Below are 20082 nucleotides of genomic sequence, written 5' to 3'. Positions count from 1 at the left end.
GTGACACACCCCTGAATTAAACTATCGTCAGAGTGCGTTGTTACTAGCTTGAAACGTTAGCACAAGTAGCACCATAATGTTTCACAACTTAAGTTACTCTGCAATGAGTAAAGTACACATAAATCAGCTTTACTTACCACTTTGTTTTCCAACGTTGTATCTTAAGGATCCCTTTGTCGTTATATGTCGATAAACGTGTTTAGAGACTGTCGCTTCAGAGTCAGAGCTTTGTCCTTCGTGTTCTGAGGCGTTCAAACTCCTCTGCGCGATTCAAAGTTTGCTTTAAGCCAATCAGAGAAGAGGAGCGTGCTGCGTCAATACTGCGTTAAACTCACGTGGCTGTAGGAAGTCATTGACACACTCCTTCACAATATCATCCCCAGAAAGCTATAACGCGGTGAATCAAACCAAAGTAAACACGTTTTTCTAGTCTTAAAGCTGTATTTCCACGCTTTAGTGTAAATAATAAAAGTAACAACCAGGTTAATGTAAGATTAACAAGACAAGAAACATTCAACATCCGGTAGAAGTTCTACAAAGTAAAACCACCAGCAGCGAGCGAATTTTCTGAACTGAAGAGTGGAAAAATAACGAACAACCGCGTCCTTATTCTGCGGAAACATTTGAATAGTTTACTTTGTGCCTACTTGTGTGAAAAGGAAGCATATCGTTTGAAAATTTACCTTTCGACGTGCATAAAATAACGAATAACATTTCAAATATATTCATGGTTTTAAGCGTCCAGTTAACGTTATATATATAGCTTTCCCCCCCATTCAAAATATAAAAATATTGTAAACCCCTTTGGCAACGGTTCAAATTTCTCATAATTTTGAAATCCACGGATAGTTTTACACGTTTAATACGGTGGCTGGTGTACAATGTATTAAATGTTCAATGTGTAGACGAATAATTAAATAGATAAATATTTAAGATTAAATTCCATACTGGTTTAAAAGTGTTTTGTCTAATTTAGTGTGGTGCCTTCAAATAGGAAATACATTGCCATGCATCAAGTGGTAATGACGAATTATGATTGATTGCAAACTGATTCATCAGCGAACATTCGATAATCTGCAAATTGGAAGCAGGCATAGACGTGTTATTTGAATAGATCGACGAGAGAGTGAGAGAGGAGGAGAAGAGAAGAAGAGGAGAAGAGAGGAGCCCCGTGTGGGAAACTTGCAGAGCGAAGGAGCAGAGCAGGTGACGACAGCAGCAGGAGCAGTCGAGTGTCTTTTCCGACTCATCAGGCTGTGCACGGACTAAACATGATCGCTACAACTCAACAGAACATGGCACCGGAGCCGGTACGTCTTTATTTTAGTTGTTTCATTCACGGTTTTAATGTGCACGAACGCTGCAACGGGTACATGACGTTTAAGGCGGCGTTCACACTTGTACATGCATCATTCTGGGACTAAAAACGAGATTAAACGTGAACGAGATCAGGACTGAACCCTAAACTAAACCTGGACGAGATCAGGACTAAACCCTAAACTAAACCTGGACGAGATCAGGACTAAACCCTAAACTAAACCTGGACGAGATCAGGACTAAACCCTAAACTAAACGTGGATGAGATCAGGACTAAACCCCAAACTAAACGTGGATGAGATCAGGACTAAACCCCAAACTAAACGTGGATGAGATCAGGACTAAACCCCAAACTAAACGTGGATGAGATCAGGACTAAACCCCAAACTAAACCTGGACGAGATCAGGACTAAACCCTACACTAAACCTGGACGAGATCAGGACTAAACTCTAAACTAAACCTGGACGAGATCAGGACTAAACCCTAAACTAAACGTGGACGAGATCAGGACTAAACCCCAAACTAAACTTGGACTAAATCAGGGTTAAACCATGAATAAACCCTAAACTAAACCTGGAAGACATCAGGACCAAACCAAACCCACACTCACACCCACTCAAATGGGCTCAGTTTAGTGTGAAGTCACCCTTACAATCAATTGAATCAATAATATTACAATAATTCCACTTATTTTGAATGAAAATGTTTGCGTCCACAGATACAGGTGTTTTAGTCTTCACAATGAGACTTTGGAGTCAGTATTCATCCGTGCATGCTGGACTGGACCGCCTGTAGCGTGCACTGCAGTGTAGTGGTCACCCCATCCATGTCCACAGTGCTGTTTTACTGCTGCTGTCCTTCTCCCGTCCCGTGTTGACTTTCACGGAGCAGCAATCTCGTTCAGAAATAATAATGCGTTTTCTTCCCCCCGCTGCTATTGTCGCATGCAGAGATTTCCCCTTTTTTTTCCACTCACGGTGGATCTATGCTGTGACAAAAAGACTGCTCTGTATGATTTATTGTCTCTGTATTCAATGCTTCCACGCTCTGAGTATTAATGCCACATATAATTCCTTGCTTTAGGCTACAGACAATTATTCATTTACTTCTCATACAGCTGTTGCATTAATATGTCTCCTAACTTTCACACCATTCGAATGAATAATGCAAACAAGTTCACGCTCATGTACATTTGAGTATCGAAGTAATTGCATAATTTATTAGCCATATATAATGACAAGATCCTGTCCTGGTTTACTCCTGGTTTGATCCTGGTTTTGTCCTTCTGTATTATTGATTTGTTTCTGTTCTAGTCCGGATTTAGTCCTTTTCAGTCCAGGGTTTAATCCCACTTTTATTCCCAATTCTGTTTTGGTGTGTTGGCAGTAAGTGTGAATGCAGCCTTAGAAGATAAAGAGTCCTGTTGCTTTGCTTTACATTTAAATCATTGTTCAGCATCATTCAAACTTTCACTGCTGCTGTACTTGACCTTAAATTCGTTTTGCCAAATCATTAAACTTCTCAAATAACATATAATAACTTTCCGTATTTCTCATAGGAAAGCCAAAACCAATCATTTCTGTTATTGCCTGGTGCTTAAGTGGCTCTTTTACGTACGATAAAATGATGCTTGACAGTAAATACATCCCACAAGTGTATTTCACAATAGGCGTTAAAGTGATGAAATCTCAATTGTTAAAAGACCCATTCCTGCTGCATAATTGTCAGTTTCATCGGGGCCGCACAACAGGCTGCAGATAGACTTTACAGAGTACATCTATTACCTGCAAATGTCGCAGCGTGCCGTGGTCCTACGCTCAAGTCAATATGATCTGCACAGTAAAGCAATTAATGAGGCAGGCGGCGTCTTCTCCATTTCACCAGAGCTTCATTAGTCTTCAGATTGTCATGTTGTATTTCCTGGAGGTGGGAGGAGACTGCTGCATGTTGCTTCTATTATATTACATGTGTTTTGTCGAGACAATGAGAGATAAAACCTTTAGAAATAGGTTGAGCTGGATCATGACGGAGCACGATTTTATTTTTGTGCAATTTAAAACAAATAAAAAGAGCTGTCAATATTAATTTCCTGAACCTAAACAATACAGACTTTTGATGAGTGCCATTAACTGCCAAAAATTTTCACATTTAAAGTCTGAACTCCAAACCACTCTTTTACTGACAGATTGGCTTTGGAACTCTTGATTACCCTCAGCAGATCTCTGTCGATTTAGAAATTGCTGAATGTGGATTTTGATGAATCGTAAATGAATTGCACATCTGGGCTACGATTTATATAAATCAATTTTTAGAAGATGAATCATCTGCTAAATTGTTTTGATTGAATGATTAACTGCACAGCCCTGCATATTCTAAATGTAACTATCCCCAAAATCCATCCAATACTCTGACTACATCCCTTTTCTATCCATTTCACACTCATCCTGCCACCGACCCGGGACACCAGTCGTAACATGCCTTATATTCATGCTATAGTTCAAGTAAACATCTGGAGAGTACATTTTGAAGATCCTCTGCCATTGTTGACTGGATTGTTGATATGTGATTCTCTGCGTACATTATGTTGTCTGTATTACTGTGGTACATTTAGAAATGACTGTTTTTGGGTGAAGATGGACATGACATGACTGTATCCCCGTCGAGCCTGTCCATGTTTGTTCTGATCTAGTAAACATGCAGCTGAACAGACACTTAGAGTCGACCCATTTTGTTTTAGTATTTTTTTTTATTTTTTCCCCTCTCTTTTCATAAAGGCATCATGAAGAAGCACACAGCCTTGCAGCTCTGCAGGCTCAAAAGGCAGGTCTTTTATTCCACTTAGACTCGAGCTGCATTGTCGGCATGTAACCTCCAGGGCTCTTGATAGTCCCATATGTCATGTGCACAGCCACCCACTGCTTTTGGTGATACACAAAATATTGTAAAAGCTGAAATAGTGGTGCAGCGAGTGGGAGGAGACATTTCTTCAGATGAAATGCTGCCTTCCTTTAAGTATTAAGATAAATGGCAGTTTAAGTGGTTGCAATTGGCAAATCGCAAATACTGCACTTATTTAGGAAGATTTATTAAGAAAAATGTCCTCTGCAAACAGCAAAATACCCCTTCTCCACTGGCTTGTTTTATAAATAAAAGCTGCGAACACTGTAATTTATTTGATTTACTTTAGAAAAAATCCGAAAAGCAAATAATACATTTCAGTCTGCTCACAAACGCTCCTGGATGTTTTCAAATGTGTGAACCGAATTTAATTTCATAGCAACGCGAAAAATGTAGCGATATTTTCTCTACTTCTCACTTTGCAAACAGAAGACCCTCGATGACGTGTAAAGGGGTATTGACACAGCTATACATAGTGTGCACTTTTATGTGTTCATTTTAATCTACAGCCTTCCCATGTGGTCAATTATAGTGCATGTTTAAATCCAGAACTGCACTAAAGGCGTATATGGACATGCTTATAGATTTGTGCATGTGATGTGGGTAGCTGCTTCACTTAGTGCCAGTGTCATGTAGTGCGTGATAAACCTTGTTGCCAGTGGCGCTACTCTCTGGATACAGGAACAACATCACCGCCCGCGCCCGTGATTTATGGCAGGATTCACTGTGCCTCAAAGACAGAGAAGATGGAGTTAAGAGGGTCTCCGGAGTCTAATTTATGAATTCTTAGCACTGCCTGGCCCTGGTCTGTGCTCAACCTAGATGCAGCGTGCCGCCCGGCTTGACTAATAGCACTTTGAGTGGCTTGTTTTTGTGCTTTGAGAATTCAGTCAATAGAATTTGATTGATTTTCTGTGCTGCGTTTAGCAAAAATGAATTCCAGTGATTAGGTTTGCAAAGTTGATCTCAATGGAAACAGCGATTGTAATTATCAAATAGCAAAAAACGCAGTTATTTGAGTAATGGTAGTCTGAAAAAAAAAGTAGATACTAATTTGAAAGGGTATAGATGCTGTCAAAAAGTGTATAATATAATAGGTTTATCAGAACTATAAAACCACATGGCAACTACTATTATTTTGTGTTGAAAATCCTATTCTATTGTCTTAAATTGTTAGTGTTAGTGTTATTACAAGCGTGAACTGAATCTTCTTTTTAAAACGTAAAATGCAGATGTAAGATATAAGAAAAGATAATATTTATTTGTATATTTGTCCCACAATGGAGACATTTCTGTGGGTACATTTATGGCCATCAGACAAACGTGAATAATCAGAAAACGCAATAATTAGATATGATTATTGCTGATCAGGTGAAATCTCTGTATTTTTAGAGAGCTGTCGTATTTGGAAGACAATGATGTTAAAATAACTCTCTCAATCTAACACTTTCTCTTTATTTTTTGTATTTGCTTTTGTAGTTTACCCCCTTTTTTTTGACAGGTTAAAAACAACTGTTTGCTTTTCAATAATCTGACAACTTCAGAAATCAGATCAATCAGGTTTTTGGTGTTGCAGCACAAAGGAGAATAACAGCAGAAGAATATGTACTGGTAGTCACAAATATAGATCTATTTGCAACACTAATCAGAAAGCTCTTGCAGCCCTATGTTATTCTCAACCTGTCCCAGTTAAATCAGAGTCTTTTTTTGCTGAAGGATGGGTTGAAATAGTGACTTAAAGAGTATAGGTGGTGTCCCGGTTCGCTGAAACGATGCTCCAGAGGCTCGCTATGTGGATGTCTCTTTTATGGCCATATTAATTGTTTCCCTGTGGACCTTGGCTAACTGTATACGGCGTATCGATTTGCTCATTTGGTGGAGTGAAAATCCTTCTGCTGCTGGCAAAGGTAAAGCTTGTGCGTTGTAATTCCGCTTTAGTGTTTTGCCTCCAAACCTCTCTGGGGTGCATTGTTTAAAGGGAGCGTTATTTAGCCACATAAAGACCTGCTTTGGGATTATAGTGGACTGTGTGCTTTGGTTTGTTGTGCATCCTCACCAATGCATTTTATCTGGAAAGAAATGGCATTTGACAATATCGCCCACTAACTCACTTTATATTCCATTTCGTGACGTTTGCCCAAACATTTGCATCTGTAATTGTAAATTCATTAAAGAGTTTAAGCCATAAACACAGAGAATGAATTAAAATCACAATATTCACAGGAAAAATTGCCGCTTGACCACTAAATTGAAGGTTGGAGGCATTTTGTAGACTGTCACTCACCTGTCACTCAGTCAGAAAAGGAGTGGATGGGAAATAGAGACTAGAGCTGCATTAAACATAGAAATGGTTAGTCACAATATCATAAGAATACCAAAAGATCATCACAGGAATGAGATCATGTTTTGATTTTTAAACGTCCGCCCCTTATCATCTCATCTTTTTTGAGAAATCCCCCTGTTCTGATGTGTAATATATCAAAATGTAGATATTGACATATGTAATAATTGTAAAACAAGATATTTCTCCACCTTTGTGATTTATTTGACAGATATTTCACATATTGGTCTGATAAATAAATGTTTAAAGATGTCTTATAACATATTTCTGTTCACATCGTCTGCTTATGTTATTGGAATTATCCCAATTACATGATACATTTTTGTCTACATTGCCCAGCCCTAGTGTGTACAGTATTCTGAGCCATATTGTAGTGAATTGTGTGTTCGCCTGTGATTCCCAGAAGTCATAAGCTCTTCTGTTCAAGCAAAGACAGAACATGCACAGCTCTTTGGTTTTCTGCGCCTCCTGAAGCCTCTACATGTACAAGTGATGGGCTGTAACAGGCTGGTGTCACTGTAAACCAAAATCAAAAATTCACTGCTCGACAGGTCCACAACCCCTGATAAAAAAAGAAGAAGATAAAAGCACCCATAAAGATGAATCCTTAGACTTAGTGCCCCTTGTGACGCTTGAGGGACATCTCATCTGGACATTCCCCGCTCCTGAGGGACAGAGGCGCTGAATAATGGAGCGTGCTCGGTGAGAATGATTAATATTTGATCCGTCTCAGGAGAATGTGGTGTGAGAGGACATCCCTGACCAGGAGACATGGCTGCTGCTGTGTCACATTAACCAGCTCCATCACCGCTGCAGACTCTGCATTAGATCCTGTTCTCTCTCTTTCTCTCTCCGGGGATTCGCCTCGCTGCATCTGGGGCTCATTTGCAAGTCTGACAAAACTCCTCATTCACGCAAATGCAGGATTCTAAGTCGGTTTTAACAATGAGACGACCGTAATTGGAACAGGGGCTTAATGTTCGGGCCCAGGAGAGTAAAGTAGCGCTGCATCCCATTACAGGGCTCTCTCTGGCTCCACAGTGAACAGATTGGTTAGAGGTTTTGTATCAGAATGACCCAGTGAAGGAACTTAATCTTCATGAACCAAGCCATTATTTCAATAAAAAAAACACTACCTGGATAAATTAAGGTTAAAATTAAAACCAGAATAACCTTATCAAACAGTTGGTAAAGACACTTACGCACGTACTTGAGGTTGATGATCTGATTCCTACGAAGAGTGTTAAATCTATTTGAATAGTCACAAAACGTTTGGCATTATTTCAATTACAATCTGCAGACAGTATTTCAACAATGTATCAGATTTGTGCTAAAATTTGTCGTGTGTAAATGTCTTGCTTGAGGTTCAAGTATGAATGGAGCATAAAATGAACCACAAAAGGGCAGAAATGTCACTTTATACCCTTGTTTGGAAGATTACACTATACATTTGTGTCTCCTTTTGAGCTCATTTTTAATACTTTTAACAGTCTAGGCGCTCAAAGATACCGTCAAACAAGATGCATTATTCAGACTTCATTCCTCCGTGTCCCTGGCTAACACCCCTTATCCAGCATGCCTGTACTGTTATTAATGTGATTGTGTATTGGCCGTGCTTCTTTAAAAACAGTTCTGTTGTCTTGCAGCCAACTCATAATTGTAACAGTAAAGCCGTAAATGCATGCGGTTTCCAGCCCCACTTTGAATCTATTCTTTTGGAGCAGAAGAGACGTGTCATGCTGAGCCTCTTTATACCAGAGCTGTGTAAATGTTTATGCATCAGCGTATACAATGCTCCGATAAATCACCATAGAAGAAAGTGCTTAGTGTGTACTTTTGCTCCTGATCAGATGTATTCCCCTCACCGTCTCACCGCAGCTTTGGTTATCCGCGGGGTTTGATAGTCGTGCTCTGTGTGTCCCAAGTGCTCCACAGGATGAGATAACGGCCGGTGTTGAAAGGCCAGGAGACACGCCGCGAGGGGCATCAATCATCGCAGCGCTCCACACAAGCCGCTCCACACACCTTTCCACAGGTGCAAATAGTCAGCTTCTATTCTAAAGTTTCACAAAGTTTAGCTGGAGTGATTTATTGCAAAGCACCACTTACAGGATGTTGTTTCTCAGGTGTAAAATGTATTTGCTCACGATCAAAATGACCAGAGGCAGATTTTGGTATAATTCAATGCATTCTCCATCTTCCCAAAGTATTCCATTCTAATGCCATTTCCTATTTTATGGAATGTAATTGAAAAAGTAGATTGAGTGGGCATTTTAGATCAGAGGGTTGCACTTGTTTTCCAGTTGTGGCTTGTTTTGTGTTTTAGAATGCAAAAATCCATCTTCTAAGACCTTGACTAATCTGTTTGGGTCAATACAAACTTAGAGGTGTAGATTTATTCAACCGGGACCAGGATAATACTTCAACATTCAAACTTTCTTAAATATGAGCAGCAGAACATTGTAAATTAAACTCATAGACTGAATTATGTTGGTTCTGAGCTTTAAAATGAGGTCTCACGTGTCAATATTTACTGGGTTGAAGTTGTAAAATTGGGTTTGTGTTTTCAAAATGGCCAATAGAAATATCAGATCAGTACAGGAAGGGAGGGGATCAATACTTGATCCATTACATTTTCCAGTATTGGGACAGATGTTGTTTCATCCCTACAGTAAAGTCTGGATTCTAGCATTTTCTTTACTGGTGTATTTTATTACATATTTGATCATTGCTGTGATTTGCTCTAAACTATCTGTAATATATGTATCTGTATCTGTTTACTCCAGATGACGAGGCTGCTTTTATGTGACAGGAACAAAGCATTCAAAATAAAAACCTACCAAAAGCGACAGAATTACATGCCCGAACACCAGAAAATGTCTTGCTGCTTTGATATTCTAATGCCAGAATGTGCCTCGTTTATTCCACGGCCCTGTGCGCAAGAAGAGGACGGGGCGTATGGCAGTGTGCTGTGGACAGCTGGTGTGGGACGGCGATGGCAGAGCAACAATCTGTCCCACACACAGCCAAAGCCCGCGTGTCGGACGCCCAGAGGAAGGTGACCGGGGCAGGGGAGGCGGCAGGGTCAGGTCCCGTGGCTGGTCGTTACAGAGGCACTTTTATGGCGCTCTGTGATTGAGCTCTCACACTTCACTGAGCACGTGCCATCTACTCACAAATGGAAGTCAGTGGTGGACGTCCTGTGAGTGACTTTAATTACAGGGCACAACCTAAAATAATAACTAGGGCTGGGCAACGATTACAATTTTTAATCGCGATTAATAGCATTATTTCCCTGATTAATCACAATTAATCGCATTTTTACGTGCAAAATTCAAAATGAATTCAAAAGAAGTGTAAAGTGCATCAGCATTTTTATTCAGTAGCAGTTAAATAAAATATTAAGTATTCACTTGCCACAAAATCCTGAGCCACAATCATTAAAGATGAACAGGCCACTTCAGAGGTAACGTCCGAAACATTGTAATCTCATTAAACATTAGACGCTCAAAACACATTTTAGGAGCAGCATAACCAGTCTAGTACCAAATGTCCCTAAACCAGAAAACACTTCAGTACAGTTTGTAAATTCTTAGAACTTGACACTAAAGCGCCACAACATTAGTTGTGCAAACAAACACTTAACCAGTTCAATACAACACGGCTGGTGTGGAGTATGACCTGGCAGAGTGGATCCTGGACTACCTCACAGACCGACCCCAGTTTGTGAGAGCACGGGACTGTGTCTGACACACGGACCTGCAGTGTGGGGGCGCCCCAGGGCACTGTCCTCGCGCCCTTTCTCTTCACCCTTTACACTGCAGACCTCAGACACAACACGGACAGCTGTGTCCTGCAGAAGTTCTCTGATGACTCTGCCATCATCGGACTCATCACGGACGACGATGACGCGGAGTACAGAGGACTGGCGCAGGACTTTGTGGACTGGTGTCAGCGGAACCACCTCCTCATCAACGCGGGGAAGACCAAGGAGATGGTGGTGGATTTCCGCAGACGCCACCCCACTGCCCCCTCACCAGTGAACATCCAGGGACGGGACATTGAGAGAGTGGACTCATACAAGTACCTGGGTGTTCATCTGAACCACAAACTGGACTGGACTCATAACACAGACGCACTGTACAGGAAGAGCCAGAGTCGGCTCTACCTCCTGAGGAGACTCAGGTCTTTTGGAGTGACAGGGCCGCTCCTGAAGATCTTCTACGACTCTGTGGTGGCATCAGCCCCTGTAGGTGTGGTCTTCTGGAGCAGCAGCATCACAGAGAGGGAGAGGAAGAAGCTGGACAAAGTCATCAAGAAGTCCAGTTCCGTCCTGGGCTGTGCTCTGGACTCGGTGCAGGAGGTGGGGGACAGAAGGGTCCTGGCTAGATTCACATCTATGCTAGACCATGAGTGTCGCCCCCTGCAGGACACTCTCTCTGCTCTGGAGAGCAGCTTCAGTGAGAGACTGATCCACCCTCGATGTGTGAAGGAAAGGTTTCGTAGGTCTTTCCTTCCTGCTGCTGTCAGACTTTATAACAAAAACTGTTAGTACTGAACACTCGCAATACTGACCTAACCTAATACTGATGTGCAATTCCGTCATATGTGCAATTACTGTTGTGATTCATGTGCAATTACTGTGAAATTCATGTGCAATCCATGTGCCGTCGTGACACATATTCATGTGCAATTACTGTCATGATCACATGCAAAGGTATTTATGTATTTATTTATTTATTTGTCTATGGGAGTTTTTGTTTATCGGAGATCTTCTACTGAAAGTGTTTTTCAGACTTCCTATAAGTGATCTGTTCTTTTCTTCTGTATCTGCCTCTGTATCTTCCTGCGTTGCACCAATGAAATTTCCCTATGTGGGACAATAAAGGATTATCTTATCTTATCTTATCTTATAAATAAATACATTGTGTACATTTTAACTTAAACAATGTTATCAAACACAAAACTAAAGCTTATTGCCACTGCCAGGGCATTAAAAAGAACCAGAAAAGTTTGTAGATTCCTAAAACTGGGTGTTTTGTTACTCCTTTGCACTAAGCCAATTGCTAAGGCCAGATCATTCACGTGTTCAAGACGCGCGCCGGGCCCTTCTCGCGGATCTCCCCAGCTACGGCGCCCGGCGGGACGTGCTCACGCGGGCCCCCGGCGGGTTGCCTCCGCTGGCGCCTATAGCCGCTGACTTTGTAAAGTTAATAAACCAAAGCCATGGTCCCACATTAAAATCCATTTACACCACGACAAAAGCGGCACAGTACAACTCCTCCACTGAGCATGTGCAGGACGACTCAGACGCACGTCTGCTGCTGAGTGTATTCTACGGACACGAGTCCGGCGCGTCGAGAACGCGCAGGGGAATCCGACCTGCGTTAACGCACGTTAAAATAATTGATCGCGTTAAATAAGTGATGAGATAACGCGATATAAACGCGTTAACTTGCCCAGCCCTAATAATAACGGCTTTTTTATTTGGGTTTTTGTGTCACAATATTAACAAGAAAAGCCACATAGTCGATACTGCTTTTGATGCCACAGTGATAATACAAGATAAGTTAAGATAAGCCTTTATTGTCTCCAGATGGACTTAGACATAGACAACACCCAAACACAATACATACATACTGGTAATACACTACTAAACTACAATACTAGAGGGAAGTTGGGATACAAAACATTTTTCTTGTTATTGAATGATAAAACGTTGTCGTTCCCCCAATACGACATCTTGTAAAAGCAGCACAAAAACGAGTGACAGAATCTGAATCTAATAATAACTTCATCTTTTATCGTTCGCACACCCGGAAGTTAGAGCCGTAAACGGTGCTTTGATTGACTGAGCTTTGGCAGTGCGGCCCAGCTTCTCTTTGCCGTTCTCTTATTTCTGTTCGAATATTAACAATGTACCAAAGGGTTTGTGAGAAACTAGATTCAAACACATACTTCCTCCTCGCAGTTTCTCACTTTGACAGTCAGGTACTCCATCTTCTCTACCATACTGTGAAAAATGACATAGTGCTCCTTTAATCATGTCTTAGTCTTTTTACATATGCGTATTAGTGCCATAAATCTTTCTACAGTTTAAATGTTTCCACTGCTTTTTGGCTCATTTGCTTACTTTATTTACATCTCGGTGTATTTCCCTATAGATTTCGCTCATCCACTTGCAGAAGCCTTGACGGAAAATCCGCACAGTTTGGTGTAAATTGCCGAAGTAATCACAGCCTGGTGTCTCGTGTGAAGTCATTAAATGTTGTTCTTATTGGTAAATGAGTGAAATGCTGCCGGTCTGGATCCCGCAGGCGTTTGTGTGATGCGGCTGTCAGCGCTTTGTGAGACACTGGTGCAAACGAAGCAGCACTAATGTTCCCTCCGCTCTTCACTCACACACGCAGCACATCTCTGTGTCTGCGTTTAGCTCTGGGCCTCACATTTGATCTCAAACATAACTAAAGAGACATTGTGTGCAAAACTGAATGATTTGAACTTTTAAACATAACACATTACACAAACAAAGAGAAAACATGTTGGATTTGCTGCGACGATTAAATGTAGTAATGGTTGACTCATTACGTTTCTCTCTAAAACGTTTGGAAAAGAGTTAGGTTTTATTTTTATTTTTTAGATATTATTAGAATGATTATTATTATTATTTATTATATTATTATTATTGTTATTATTTAAAAAAAAATATTAAAAATGTGATGTTTCATGAATAATACACTTTATTTGTATTTTTTTCTCTATTCTGAAGTCTTCAGTCAGCATATTTCCACTTTTATCTGGTTAATCATGTAAAACAATCATAATTTGCGACAGAAATACTCGTTTTACCAAGTAACTAATTGTAAAAATTTATCACTTACTTATAATCTGAAATAATCCTATATTTGCAGCCCTGTCGTCCAAATAGCTTTGTTTCTGGATCATTAACATAGGAATAAAACATGTTGCAAAGCTATTTTACCAAACTAAAAACACCATAAATGGACCAGGGACCTCCTTGCTGTGAGGTTTACGTTTGTCGGACCAAGACTGTGAAGTTGGATATTACGTTATAAGTTAATGCGTTTTACGGATTTGCATGGAGCTGGAGAAAACGCATATCTTCTCAAAAACCTTGTAAATGATCCTCCTCATTAATGATCCAAACACATTGACCCTGACATCTCTTTACCCCTGACATCTCTTTTCCCCCGTGTGGTTTGCTCAGGACCTGGGGAGCTCGGACGGTCCCCCTCGGAACTGGAAGGGCATCGGCATCGCCATGGTGGTGATCCTCGCCGTGATGTCCCTGGTCATTCTCTCTGTCATCGTCCTCACTCCAGGTAGGAACGCTCCATGAATGCTGATTTACACGTTTCCTTGAAATGCAAGTCTCCTGTAATCTTTTTAATGCTCTTCTGGTACTTTCTTAGTAATGTGCAGTTAATCAAACTTTAATCCATATCGAGATGCAGTCATTTCTGATTGTCAGTGATGTTCCGACTTTAGTGGAAGAAATCTGATATATTTCTTGTGTTGTTGTGGAAATTATTACATTTTAAAAAACGGTTCTATTTACACAGTTGTCTTAAGAAATACTTCAGAAATTCTTAAATCAGGTCAAAACATGTGCATTTTCTCATTTATTCTTTAGCTTCCATGGAAAAGCTACTTTTCCTCCGACTCAGTTTTGAACTATAGAGCTCAATGAATGTAATGAGCATGAATTCAAACTATTGTTAGTCGTATAACGCACCAGACTGTGATATCCCTCCACTGTTATCAGACTGTCCCTCATCACTATAATTATAAGTGCAATTTCTTTTAACCACCATATTGCACTGTCAGGATCAACTGTCTGAACGATTTCGGAAATATGACTTATTGTAATTTTTCTGACGAGTATTGTGATTAGATTTCAGATCCAGTGCACATTTTAAACGCTACATTTGAGAAAAGACTGAAATATGAACTGCTAAAAATATACAAGAATCACACACATTTCTAAATGTGTTTGCAGAGATCTAAACTTCAGGGGCAACACACTTTTTACATAATAATAGACCCCAATTTTTTTTTTAAATGTCCCTTATAATATAACTTTCCACCAACAGTATACAAATAAGTATTCAGTCTGATTTTTAAATGAACATGCCTCCCAAGAAGGAGATCATGGGTTCAATTCCCGGATCAGACCAACATTACATGATCTCTCTGGGTGGAGTTTGCATGTTCTCCCTGTGTTACCGTGGGTACCGTGTTACATGCATCTATTAGGTAAAAATTGGTAACTCTAAATTGGCCCTAGTGAATGAATGTGAGCGTGAACTGTCTGTAATGTCTCTGAGTTGGCCACTGTCCAGGATGCACCCCGCCTAAGGCCCGAAGTCACTGGGATAGGCTCCAGTCACCTGCGACCCCAAAAGGCAACAAGCGGTAGAAAATGGACGGATGGATATCTTCTTTTATAAACATTTTCTTTTAAATACTTTTTTTTGCTCATTTAAGTTTTTTAAAGGACCAAGTTATTTTTTTATAATGCACTTTTTGTGTATAAAGAGCTGCATTAACTAGGTAATTACGCCTGTTTGGAGAATAATAAGGTTAAATTAGAGACGCAAGATGAATCAAAATCCAATCAAAATTGCAATTTGTCTTGAAAATTGCTTTCATGTGTGTATTTCCAAAGCCTTAGTTCAACACTTCTTTCAGTATCTTGTGTTTTTGCTCGTGCAGATGAGTCCCACCTGTTACTGCGCTCACACCTCACCATGGACGACATCGAGAGTGAAGAGTTCAAAGTTCATGACCCCTCAGTGGTTTGGTTGAATGGTATGGATCAATGTTCAATTATAAGGCTTTTACTTTCTGCAAACACTGCAACGTTTCCATTCCAGTTATTATTAGTGTTATTCATTTTGACATGACGTGCCAGTTTTCTATATCAATAAGTCATCCAGGGGACATTTGTTTGTGATTATCCACTTGAACTAGATTGGAAATTAGTCATTTGATGTAAGATGATGTAAGATACTGCATTATGAGCTTTTTAGATATGATTTAACGGTACTAATGGCACAACATATCAGTTATTTTTGTGTGTGTTTCTGGGAGACGAGCAACGTACATGTCCTCAATGAAAAAATAATTGAATTAATTCCATTAAGTCTCACTTACAATAAGAAAAAACAAAGGTGTTTATCTGGTCATTATTGCGAGTATTATCTCCACAAGTGCCATCTTGAATTGATTGTTTTGAACGAGGGACTATAATTTCAGTGAGACATCGTGCATCAAAGCAAATGAAGTAACCTGAAAGTATGATAACATGATATTTTAATGCAAGATTAATTTGGCTATTGTAGAGAAATTTGTCCTTGAAAGTTTTCGAAAAGGTGTAACATACACGGCCAATAAAGCAGACAACAAACAACAATATACCTAACATATATGTAGCATTATAATTATAGTTATTACATTATTAGCAAAAACAAAAAAGAAAATATCTAATTTTATTTACTACAATGTTCTTTTTACACCAAGTACCACCTAAGATAACGTTTGGCTCTCCGAGTATCACCACATCTAAACCTGGCCTATATCAGACCAATATTCAGGCTAAATGATCTAAAATAAGACTAAACCAGGTCTAACATGAGACTAAACCAGGTCTAACATGAGACTAAACCAGGTCTAACATGAGACTAAACCAGGTCTAACATGAGACTAAAGCCAGGTCTAGAATAAGACTAAAGCCAGGTCTAGAATGAGACTAAACCAGGTCTAACATGAGACTAAACCAGGTCTAGAATGAGACTAAACCAGGTCTAAAATGAGACTAAACCAGGTCTAAAATGAGACTAAACCAGGTCTAACATGAGACTAAACTAGGTCTAACATGAGACTAAACCAGGTCTAAAATGAGACTAAACCAGGTCTAACATGAGACTAAAGCCAGGTCTAGAATGAGACAAAGCCAGGTCTAGAATGAGACTAAACCAGGTCTAACATGAGACTAAAGCCAGGTCTAGAATGAGACTAAACCAGGTCTAGAATGAGACTAAACCAGGTCTAAAATGAGACTAAACCAGGTCTAAAATGAGACTAAACCATCAGGTAGTTATAAATAATGACTAAGCCAAAGGGCATGAATAGAATTTTAAATCAAACAAATACTCAGACTACAGACGACCCCTTGTACCATCGGTCTGAGAAACACTGATGTGCCACATTTGTCCTGCTAATTGCACTTTGACTTGAATAACTTTGAAACTTCCCTCAGATAATGAAGTGGGGCTGCGCACCAGAGAGGGCCACGTGTTATCATTCAGCCTGAACAGTAACATCACCACCACTCTGCTGGACAACTGCTCCCTGGTGAGTTATTATCACACCCACGCAAACACATTCAGATATCGATTGCTTCATATTTACACACGAGCACGGCGATGGAGTGGCGGGGAGAGAGAGGCGCTTACTGGGGCTGAGGCTGCAGATAAATACAGATCTGGCAGGGTGACAGTCGGGCCCCTGCTCCCGCCCTTTCGGCTGCTCCGCGAGGCCTTAACATGTTCCTTCAAAGAGAATTTTGCGAGCGGGGGGTTGATTCTGCACAGCGCCTCATCACGACACGACTGACTTATGTGGGTCACGGCGAGGAGCTCAAAGCAGGCCCGGCGCTGTCAGGATGGGAACAAGTGACTCGTCTCGGCTTTGATCGGATGCGACGGTTCGGATGTTGTTCAAATGTTCGCCTGGAAGTTTGCATTCTTCTATAGTTCACGATATAACAAACGTGGTGACATGCGTGAAAACATTTTTTTTTTCATCTTGATTATCTGTTTTACAATGATCAAAATGGATGTTAAGATATAAGGTAATTAGATTGAGTAACATCACAAAACAATAGTAAGAAAATATACTCTGTGACATTTTTAGAAGCAAAGAAAATGTTAATTCAATCTTAAGTGAGTCAACCTAAATGACTGCACTTTTTATCTGACTGCTGATGTCAGATTAACTTTATTTTATAATTCAGAAAGTTTGATTTCATAAAGCGAGGAAAGGCGATTTATTAGACCGTGTTAATGAAAACAAATTAAAGATTTCACTGTTGATTATGGCACAATAATCGTGACGAATCATAAAAAATGTGATGAGCTAGTGTAAGATTTAGACCTTTGTAAATGGTTCGCGAATAGTACAAAAAAATTCTAGTAATTATTACATTTGAATATGAATGTATAGTAGTTTGTAAAATCCTGCACGTTTCCTTCTCTACTCAGTGTAAATGGCTGATTGCGGAAGGAAGGGCACTTGACTTGATGTTTTGATGCTCTTGTGACGGGAAGGAGAGTTTAGCTGGTAATAGTATCAGTTTTACACAATTGTTCTGCATATTTTCAATGGGCAAAGGTTCTCAAAATATCAGCTTTGAAACCCATGGATAGTTTAGTTGGCCCATGAAGTGGCAGTAGCTCAGGACTAACTCAATCTGAGCTAGAGTTGGACGTCAACTATCTTAAAATGTGATGCAATCTACACCGCAAGAATGGGCTTTCAGGTATGGACACAGCTAATCTTTTTTTTACACTGGGTCTGTGGAAAAAGCTGCACTCCTCACAGCTTTCATGAATATATCATCTGTGGTCATCTATACGCCTGCCACACAACAAATAATGTAAACTGAAGAATAGTCTGATGTCTTTTTAATAGTCATAGTATATACCTGATGCACAGCGCATTCAATTAACAAAGAACAAAGCACAAACACTTCGTTTTGGGTATACAGTGTACTTTTGGTCACAGTGCCATCCCTAATCCAGAGTATGTGGCCTAATTTTGCTCTACAATTAGTGTCTGAAGGCAAACGAAGCCCTTCAGAGACAAGATAAGAAATACATAGAGCAGTTTCAAAGCGTCCCAATCCAAGTCGACATGCTCCAATTATGTCCCAGCTCATCCTTTGTACTTCCTCCTCCCCAGGACCTGTCTAAGACCAGATTCCAGGTGTCTGCAGACATGAGGTTTGTCCTGTTGGCGAACGACATCCGGCCGGTGAGTCTTTTCTTCTGTGCCATATTTACTCCCAATTACCTCACGAAAGGACTTAAGCGGCGACTGCCTGCCGAGAACGGGACCCACAGCCATTAATTATGCTCCACTATCAAAGCTCTGTACGTGGCTCCGGCTCGTAATGTCACTGTTAAACTACTGTGACAGGCATTTTACTCTAAGAGGCAACAAAGGAGCGGCGAGCCAGAGAGACGACGTGGAGAGAGAGCGCCAATTGTGCCACTGCAGCGGGCGACGGCTTTGTAATGCTGCTGGCAAATGAGTGGAAACATATGCCTTTTAAACTGGAGGCAACGGGCAATGATTGTGCATAATATTACCAAATGTCGTAATATTGGTGAGGAGAGCAGCCATATTGAAATATATTGCAACATTTAAGTAGTATTTAGTATTCTTTTGTATTTTATACGGAGAAAAAGTGTTTTGTTTTTCAGACAATCATCGTTTCAGTCACGTTCTTATTAACGAATGGAACCTTTTTCTAAACATATTCAAATTTTTAGTTTTGATTTAGCCATTTTTGAATCTACAGTGTTACATTCATATTATTATTGTATATAAATATATTTGCAAAATATAATTAAACTTATTGACCCTTATTTTGGTCATTAGAGTTGTGGTCAATTCATTATTTCTTTTAAGCGTTTTTTTTTCTTCATTTTAAACAGTTTAAACAGGTAGAAATCTTTTTGATTGAATAACAGAGGTAGTTAATTAGTTTAATTTTAGTTGAATAACAACACTTGTCATGTGACTATTATTTATTTCATTTGTTTTCTGTCGTTTCATTCACTTGTAATCCAATTTAGGGCTGCTTATGAATCAACTAATTGTGACTATATAAAATAATCATAGTCGTTTTTTGATGATTTACATCGTTATTGGGCCTACACAGACTCTAAAACACATACAAAAATAACTTTTTATAACAAAGACTGCAGTATTATTAAATCAAAATGTCACAAATAACACTAAACTATAACAATAATAATATTTATCCAGAATACACTTCATTCGTAAATATTCTCTGTCTAGACGCCTACAGTCATCATATCTCAACCTTTTATTTGGCTGATCATTTTTAAACAGCCTCAACGAACAATAGAAATAATCGTTTGACTCGTCGCCTTCTAAAATAAGCGCTAGTTGCAGCACTTTTCCAGTCAGTTGTTGCAGCTCTGCCCGGTATTGCACTTCTTTCCCACACCATGCAGTAATCGCTTGTGCTGCTGTTTTGGGGGAAGAATTACAAGGAGAAAGATCTGCGTGAAGTGGTTGATGGCAAGAGAATGAGGAGGCAAGGGGCTGGTAATAGCAGGAGAAGGGGGGAGGCAAGAGAGCAAAAGGGAGAGGGTGAGATCAAGGAGATGAAGACGAGGTAAAGTTGGTGTAATGAAATCTGCTCGCTGCATCGGAGGGGAATCTTAATGAGGGTCTGACGAGAATCACA

General features: G+C 40.0%; 1 protein-coding gene across 1 annotated transcript in view; it reads left to right on the top strand.

The window, feature by feature from the left end:
* The first annotated feature begins 1138 nt into the window (after positions 1-1138).
* The window catches only part of LOC140362940 (inactive dipeptidyl peptidase 10), a 45788-nt gene continuing 26844 nt past the window's right edge, over positions 1139-20082 (top strand). The window contains exons 1-5 of the mRNA XM_072449235.1: positions 1139-1310; positions 13786-13900; positions 15294-15389; positions 16840-16934; positions 18543-18614. Coding sequence (XP_072305336.1) covers positions 1272-1310; positions 13786-13900; positions 15294-15389; positions 16840-16934; positions 18543-18614 — 417 coding nt within the window. The 5' untranslated portion in view covers positions 1139-1271. The remainder of the gene's footprint in view (positions 1311-13785; positions 13901-15293; positions 15390-16839; positions 16935-18542; positions 18615-20082) is intronic.

This window comes from Eucyclogobius newberryi, unplaced genomic scaffold, assembly GCF_026437365.1.
Source record: "Eucyclogobius newberryi isolate DKJ021-1_F unplaced genomic scaffold, fEucNew1.0.hap1 SCAF_17, whole genome shotgun sequence".
Taxonomy (NCBI): domain Eukaryota; kingdom Metazoa; phylum Chordata; class Actinopteri; order Gobiiformes; family Gobiidae; genus Eucyclogobius; species Eucyclogobius newberryi.
Note: the sequence above shows the minus strand (reverse complement) of the source record. Positions and strands in the feature narration are given on the sequence as shown.